Raw genomic sequence first — 9,136 nt, 5'->3', positions numbered from 1 at the left:
TAAATTCTGGTTAGCAATTGACTGTTATATATGTAGCTCAGAATATTTTGAAAAAATGCAGCCTCAGGAAATAGAATCAGTTGCAATGTGAAACATTCCAACTTCACCTTGCCAGTGGAGATACTCAATGGATTTAAGGAGATCCAAGAATTAGATAAGTAATTATAATTGAGAATGCTAACACATGAGTCGGGGCCGACTCGACGGCACATAACAACAACAACAACAACAACACAAACACTAACACTAACAAGCTGAGGCGGAATGGACAAAATGGTAGTGAAGTAAATAATACAGCAGAAGTATGTTCTCAGCAATAAAGACTGAGAAATAAAACTAGTACATTCAGGTAAGTAAAAAGAGTAAAAAAGGATCAATGACTCAAGTGTTACAGTATTAACAAATAAATTAAGGAGAAGGATCAAAAAGGTAAGCAAGTGAAAAGATACAGGAAAAATAGTTCAGGACAAAGAAAACTTTTCTCATAATAGTAAGGGAATTCCACATACAGAGAAGAGGATTTCTTGGTGGAAAAATGTAAAGATGAATGAGGATGGGGGCAGGGCATCCAAGAAAAGGAAAGTGCTTGCAGAAAAGTGTCCCAATCTCTCATCCAGCCACACTAACCCTCTTTCAGTTTCTTAAAAGCAACAGTTTTAGAAATTTTCCTTGCTCAAAGCTCCACATTTATACAGTAGTACCACCTCTAAAGAGACAAAAGGATACCAAACTACATCGAAATATCCCTTAACTCTACACTTACCACTTCTTTGACTTGATGGATGTTTTGATTTGTAAAATAACTGTAGAAATATGATAAATAAAATAAAGATAGAAATCACATCACAACAGAATTTCATAGTGGATCTGTTTAATTATAACAATGAATGTAATATCTGCCTCAATAACTTCATTAGCTAATAAAAATGATGGTATATGAAAGCTTAAAGCAGATTCAATCACAATTTCCTAAGTTTTTTTTATCAAGAGTGAAAATAGAAGACTATTAAAAATTGCTAAAAAGGTAACACACATCATAGTGCTTAATGCTTTCGTAGCTGTTGGTAAGGCTCACATCTAAATCTGATGCACAATTTTTAGCTGCACTGTAATAGTTCTTTTCTCAGCCATGTGGGATATGGTGGCACTATGAGTCTGGAAGAGACTGCATGTGGGTGCCACTTCTTGTCTTCAGCTGTGACTGGGCAATATCAGCAAGTGCACTTTGTATCTTTTCCAGAAGCATATCCCCTCGATAAACAACATCCTCCAGACACGTAGCAGCTTCATGGTTTTCTTCTTCTAGCTTATACAAGCTAGCAGCCTTTATAAAGAGCAAATTTTTAAATCTTTATAGAAATGAAAAATTTATAAATTACAAACAGTTGAGAAGGAAAGAAACTGCAGCAGAACTACTTATGTCTAAATCTGGATAAATTTCCAAACTTTGTGGAAATTTTTCAGAGGCAAAAATTTTTAAAAATCAGGCAACTTTTAACACTTTTCTATGAATTATTTTTAAAAAATGAATTTTCAATTAGAGGTCTCTGGATATCTGTATGTGATTCTTTTCTACACTGCTTTAGATACTACTATTTTACTCCTCACCCTGAATGCTATTCTCCTCTTAATTCTTTGCTAGGAAAAGAAACAAATAGAGGAAAATAGATTTCCTTACAATATAAAATTGGACAAATACACACACACATATTTATATTTCGCATAGTTATCTATAGGCTACATAGGCTCACGATTAATAAAACTCTTATTTAAAGTAACTTTGAACATTACTACAAAACCAACACTACACCCACTGCCATCGAGTTGTTTCTGACTCACAGTAACTCTGTAGGACAGAGTAGAACTGCCCCATAGGATTTCCAAAGCTGTAAATCTTTATAGAAGCCAACAACCTTATCTTTCTCCCATGGGGTGGCTGGTAGATTTGAACTGCTGACCTTTTGGTTAGCAGCCATATGCTTTAACAACTGTGCCAGCAGAGCTCCATGAATATTATTATAGAAGATATTAATCTATCTCCTTTAACTCACAACTCTCACTAACACCAAAGTTCTTGAAGGAAAAGTGATATTTACCTGTAGAGCAGCTGTAGATTCTTCACTTGGTAAGGAATCTATCAAAACATCTATGTCTTTGGCTGTTCGTGCAATCAGTGCTGCAAAAAGCTGGGCATACTCTACAGAAAGATATCAAATGAGGATATTAAAAAATCTGAGTTTTCAGAAACCAAAACTAAGTTATAAGTTAATGAAACAAAAAACTTCATGTAACATTTTTAGTACCAGGGTTCTAATGATTAATATATAATGTTAGACACTAACCCTACTGCATATGTAACTCAGAATTAACCTTAACATTAACTGAAAATGAGAATTAAGCATGTTATTCTGTTTATTAGGACAATAAAGCTGAGATTTGAATAAATTTGTAAATGGAGTGTCTTCCTTTATTAAGTCCCTCAAGTAAATTCAGATAAATTCTACAAATGCTCCTCTAAATGAGTGATAATCTGATATTTGAAATGAACTATTACATGTGAAATGACCTAATAAATTAACTTCTTTTATGACATATAATATTTGCAGTAATATCCTCAAACAACATTTTTAGAAAAAAGCCTTAATAAAAATCAGTTGAATTTCTCAATAAATATTAAAGTACTGTAAGAAATATGAGAATCAAACAGAGACAAGTCAAAAAACAACAAGAACAAAAACAACAACTCTATTTACCTTCTGTAGGATTAGCTGGCTGATCCTTATTAATTGCTGTCTGAATATTACTAAAAGAGGCAGGAGGACCACACTGCTGCAACACTCCAATGGCATTACAAAACTGATCTGCAAGCTTGAGGCCAAAGAAAACACGTCAAGGTTACAAAGGATTTATCAATTTTAAGGATTTTATTGGTAATGAAATAATGTCTCTGTAATAATTATCTCTGAGCAAAGGAACGATACACCGAAAGGAGTGGTTTCGATAAAATAAGATAGTTATTATTTGTCTCAATCATGCAAAGAAACCAAGTTTGGCATCAATCCAGTTGGAGTTAAATTTGGTATCAATTTAGTTGTAAAGAACAAACACAAAATGATCTTTCTTCTGAAGATAACAGAATTAGAAATTTATGCCAATTATCTACTGTAAACAACAAGGACATTTTTCAGTTAATGGAGGGGGAAGAGCAAATTTGGCTGGCAAAATCTAAGCATGGCTCCAGGGTTAATAAAAGTGTATGACTTACATACAAAGTATATGTTTCCTTGTCTGAAACTACAGTAGTTACAAGGGTAAAAAAAATAATAATGGGGAAAAAAAAGACTGCTTGAGAATGCACTTCAGGTATTCAGAAATATGTTTCTCGGACTCAAATTGTAAATTCTGGGTGTTCTAAAAGTATTCCTTAAGCAGCTTCGAAGACTGAGAATACCAATTCCACCAGCTAGTCCTTGGAAGGAAGGTTAGACAATTTACTTCCGCAGCGATACCGCCTCGGAAACCCAAAGAGGGGTCTCTATGACTCAGGTCTGACTCGATGCCACATAACAACCACCAATTCCAAAATAAACCACCCCCAACCTGCCTGCTAACTTTTCTTGCTAGTCTTGTCCTGATCTCTTAACCTAAAATTCCTTATTTTCAACTGGAGAATAAAATTTGCAAAGTTTTCTGCCATTATTTCCACTATAGAACTTACACAAAGTCGACTCTTTATAAAATTGGTTTATTCTGTTTAACTCGTATTAAGGTTTTTCTAGTCAGTCACTATAACTTAAGACTTAGTTTTCTTTCACTCTCAAATCAGTGAATACTACAAATCTTTCCGCTTTCCTTTTATCATGACTGCTATTGCTTTAGATCAACTAATTATCTCACACTAGAATTGTTAAGGAGCTCTGGTAGCATAGTGCCTAAGGCACTTGACTGCTAACCAGAAGGCTGGCGGTTCAAACCCACCAGCCACTCCTCGAAAGGAAAGTTGGGAAGGAAGGTTGGGCAATCCTACTTCCATAGTGATACTGCCTTGGAAACCAGGAGGGGTCGCTATGAGTCGGGGCCGACTAGACAGCAAATAACAACAACAACAGAATTGTTAAAACAGCCTGTTTCCTAACTGTGTTGTTTTATCCTGCTCAAAATATCCGAGGTCATTGTCCCATGGTCTTCAAGATAAATCTCCAACATCCTCCAGGATGTTTCAAAGCTTTCAATAATTTAAGTCAACTCTCTTAATTCATTTTCTGCTATTCCCTCACATTTCTGTGACTAGTCATAAATTCATTCTTGATTGTGCTCATTCAATATTGTTTTCCTACTTGTAACGGAAGGAGCTCTGGTGGCATAATGCTTAAGGCATTTGACTGCTAACCAGAAGGCTGGTGGTTCAAACCCACCAGCCACTCCTCAGAAAGAAGGTTGGGCAATCTACTTCTGTAGTGATTCTGCCTTGGAAACCCAAGGAGGGGTCGCTATGAGTCGGGTCCGACTGGAAAGCAGTGTGTTTGGTTTAGGAGCTCTAGTAGCATAGTGCCTAAGGCATTTGACTGCTAACCAGAAGTTTGGTGGTTCAAACCCACCAGCCACTCCTCAGAAGGAAGGCTGGGCGATCTACTTCTGTAGTGGTATCGCCTCAGAAAGGTCGCTATGAGTCGGATCTGACTCAACGACTCGAAGGCACATAACAACAACAACAACAACACTTGTAATGAGTAGTGAAGTGCACAGAAGCTGTACGAACCTAATTCTAATACAACCTTAACCTAAGTAGTGTTTTTCATTTTCAAATTGATAACATTCCCATACCACAGTATTTGTTGTGAGGAACAAAAAACACACACAAATTTAACAGTGCCTATATGAGCCATCCTTCAAAAGCTTTAAAGATCCATTTTATTTATTTATTCAACACATATGTATCAAAAGTCAACTACAGGCATGTGTTCTTTAATGTCTATCTGTGGGGTGGGGCACCCAGGTGTCTGAGTGCCAGGGTGCTAGACTCTTGTCAGAGTGCCCCTTTGGAGACCCACTTCTGCCTGGCTGCTGGGGTCTGGCCCAAACTCCCAGCCTTGGTTCCTCCCACTTCTACCCTCTTCTACCACTTGGCAAATCTAGTTCTATGATTGCCTTGTGTGGTCCCACAGGGTACTGATGGAAAGGTATACTCCAAGTGGCCCCTGTTCGGGCACTCTCAGCTCCTTTGACCCACACCAACCCCTCCCAGGGCAGATTCTCAAGGGCAAGCTGGAGCTAGCTTAGCAGAGACAGCAATGTTAGCCAAGTGCCAGCCAAACGTTCACCAGAAGCGTCCATAACAGGAGTTGCCCCAGCCACACAACACACAGCAGCGCCTGGGCTAGTGGGCCCAGGAGCCTTGTGGACACAGGGGTTTTTGCACAATGGCCAAATCACATAACGTGCCATTTGCAGAACATACCGTGGACATCAAGCAATATATATCACAATGTAAAGAATTTTATGCATACATACACATACAAACACTCTAGAGATACAGCAAATAAGACAAAGCTTCTGCCCTCATGGAATTTTCAGGCTAGAGGATAAAAGAAATATTAATAATTATAAAAATCAAACCAAACTCATGCCTTCAAGTTGATTCAGACTCAGAGTGACCCCTCCTTGGGTTTCTGAAGCAGTATCTCTATGGAAGTAGACTGCCCAGTCTTCCTTCAAAATTGGGGTAAATGTTAAAGTAGCATAGTGGCTAAGACACTTGCCTACTAACCAGATGGCTGGCGGTTCAAATCCACCAGCCACTCCTCAGAAGGAAGGTTGGGCAATCCTACTTCCGTAGTGATACTGCCTGGGAAACCCAAGGAGGGGTCGCTATGAGTCGGGTTTGACTCAACAGCACATAACAACAACAACAACAACAATATTTTATTTCAAATCACTCTATATTCCAGTTTCCTTCAGCACTTCTGTTGAAAGCACTGGATTCATTATAACTCCCTAACCACACACTGTTTTTGTATCATTTAAGTATCTCTTGAGTATATGATATCCTTCTAATCAGACTGTAAACTCCTTGAAGAATGTCTGTCCGTAAACACTATAGCATGTATATACATAGTAAATAGTCATACTATCAGCTCACCTAGATGTTTCTCTCCAAAATCCCTTTATCAGAATGCCCAATCTGGAGATTTACAGCCTTGGAAATCCTGTAGGGGTTGCTGCTATGAGTCAGAATCTACTCTATGGCAGTGAGTTTGGTTTTTGTAACCTGGAGTTAACTCCATATTCAGTTTGTCTTTACTGTTCTTCTAGTTACATGACATATACGAACATGCAAAAATGTCCCTAAAATAACACCTCTATCCAGCAGTATCATTACAATTAGATTCTGTAAAACCTTGAAAGAGAATCTCTCTGAGGGAAGTTGGCAGGCAGCTGGGACAAGTCACTGCAAAGCAGCATTTAACTTGGTGAATTCATCAAAATTTAGGGAATGACCCTCTCAGCCTTAAAATACTCTTTTGTATTTACACATAAGAGTAGACTGGTTTTTTACAAACAGACCCATACTCTTTAGATGTGTAAAGACTGTAATATTAACAAGAATGTCAAAAGTGAGAAAAAACTGATGAAGGGAACAGGCTCTCCAGTCAGCATCATCTCTTTCTGCAGGATATCAAATTATAATCAGAATGACAACAAGAAATAAAATTACTAATGGAAAACTGTTTAACTTCTAATGGTAAACTTTATGCAACCTTTAGACTGTACATACTTTTCACTTAGGCATAATCAAAAAAACCCAAATTCACTGCCATTGAGTCGATTTCAACTCATAGCGACACCTTTTGGGTTTCTGAGGCAGTAAATCTTTACGTAAGTAGAGTGCCCAGTCTTCCTTCTGTGGAGTGGCTGGTGGGTTTGAAGTGCCAACCTTCTGGTTAGCAGTCAAATGCCTTAGGCACTATACCACCAGAGCTTAGGCACAGTAAATAGGAAAAAGAATAATCAAAAAGATTAAAGTAAGGTGATTAAAGTAAACCTCTTTTAAGGTTTTACTTTCAAGACTTGACCTTTAATAGGCAATAGGTTATTGGAAGAAATGAATATGACTTAAACGGAAAAATATATCTTATTAAAGAAGTCCTAGTAGCACAAGGAATAAATACTCTCAGCTTCTAATCGAAGGGCTGGCAGTTGGAACCTACCCAGCTCTTTAGGAAAAAGACTGGCGATCTGCTTCCACAAAGATTACAGCCAAGAAAACCCTATATAGGGCAGTTCTAGTCTGTCACACGGGGTACTATGAGTCAGAATCAACTTGATGGCACCCAACAACATATCTTGTTCAAGGATTATAAGATTCAGTATCTTAAGGATGTCAATTCTTCCTAAAAAGGTTTATAAACTCCATGCAATCAAAATCCCAATTGGTTGTGTTTTTTATTTCTGTAGTGCAATTTGATAAGGTGATTCTAAAATTTATGTAGAAGTAAAAAAGGCCAAAACTGGCCAAGACACACTTGAGAAGAAGTGCCCTACTACATATCGAGACATATTATAAAGCTATAGTAATTAAGACAGTGCTATATTGTTCAGAGACAAAGACTGATGGCTCAGACAGAGCCCCAAAAGAAACATGCATATTTTCAAACCTGATATAACAACACTGCAGGACCAAATGAGTATAAATTTAGAGAAAATGTGAAATTGGATTCCAACCTTCTACAAAAATTAATTCCAGGTAAACTGTAAGTATAAAGTGGCCATCTAAGATGTAATTATTGGTCTCTCCCCACCTGGAGCAAAGAAAAGTGAAGAAAATCAAAGACTCAAGGAAATAATTAGTCCAAAGGACTAATGGACCACGAGAACCACAGCCTCTACTACCCTGAGACCAAAAGAACTACATGATATCCAGCAACCACTACCAACCACTCTGATCAGGATCACAATAGAAGGTATTGGACAGAGAGGGAGGGGAAAAAAAAGAAAAAGTAGAACAAATTTTAAAGTCATAAAAAAGACCACACTTACTGGTATGATAGAAACTGGTAGAACCCTCCAAGACTTTGGCCCTCAGATACCCTTCAAGCTTGGAACTGAACGAACACTTGGGATCAACTTTCAGCCAAAAAATAGACAGGTCTATCAAATGATTACCACCACCAAGGAGGAACATATTCCTCAGTATAATCAATCACATGTGACCAAAGGGCAGCATTTGCCCAAAAACAAAGTGCCGAAGGTAGCAAAGAAGGATGAATGGAAATGGAGAACCCAGGGAGGAAGTGAACAGAGTGCTGTTATACTGAGGTGACTGAAACCAGTATCACAAAACAAAATGTGTATAAATGGTTGAATGGAAAATTAATTTGCTTTGTAAATTTTCACCCAAACTACAATAAAAACTTCAACAACAACAACAACAAAAAACTAAGTGTAAAAGGCAAAAGATACCTTGTCATTGAGGAAGTGCAAATTTAAAACACAAGATACTTTTAAGAATCCACCAGGAAGACTAAAACGAAAAGATTGACAATATCAAATATTGATAAAGATATGGTGTAAAAGAAGCTGAATTAGTTGCTGTGTACACTTGTGTACCAGGAGACATGTAGGCAGCAATGTTCATAGGAGCACTGTTCCTAATTTCTACAAACCAGACATAATCCAAATGCACACATCAAAAAGAATAGCCAAAATCAACATTTTAACCCACCTCCAAAAATTAGGGGAAAAAACACACACACACACACAAAAAAAAAGCCTACAGTCACCAGGAAGAAAAGAAATCATAAAGATTTGAGCAGAAATAAATGTAACAGAAAATAGAAAGACTATAGAAAAAAATCAACAAGACTAGAAGAAGTTGGTACTTTGAAAAGATTAATAAAATTGACAAACCACTGGCAAATTTAACAAAGGAAAAGAGGGAGACAATACAAATAACACGAATAAGAAACAAAGTGGGCAACATCACAACAGGACCAAAGGATATTATCAGGATACTATGAAGAACTATGTTGTTGTTGTTGTTATGTGCCATCGAGTCAAACCCGACTCATAGCTACCCCTCCTTGGGTTTCCGAGGCAGTATCACTACGGAAGTAGGATTGCCCAACCTTCCTTCCGA

General features: G+C 37.5%; 1 protein-coding gene across 1 annotated transcript in view; it reads right to left on the bottom strand.

Annotated features, from left to right (window-relative positions):
* Positions 1-1,147: 1,147 nt before the first annotated feature.
* The window catches only part of MED21 (mediator complex subunit 21), a 13,179-nt gene continuing 5,190 nt past the window's right edge, over positions 1,148-9,136 (bottom strand). The window contains exons 2-4 of the mRNA XM_007949784.1: positions 2,754-2,868; positions 2,097-2,197; positions 1,148-1,324 (exon numbers count right to left, since the gene is read on the bottom strand). Coding sequence (XP_007947975.1) covers positions 1,148-1,324; positions 2,097-2,197; positions 2,754-2,868 — 393 coding nt within the window. The remainder of the gene's footprint in view (positions 1,325-2,096; positions 2,198-2,753; positions 2,869-9,136) is intronic.

The sequence above is a fragment of the Orycteropus afer genome, unplaced genomic scaffold, assembly GCF_000298275.1.
Source record: "Orycteropus afer afer isolate SDZICR_OR568_19922 unplaced genomic scaffold, OryAfe1.0 scaffold00254, whole genome shotgun sequence".
NCBI lineage: Eukaryota > Metazoa > Chordata > Mammalia > Tubulidentata > Orycteropodidae > Orycteropus > Orycteropus afer.
This window is presented reverse-complemented; position numbering and strand designations above follow the sequence as displayed.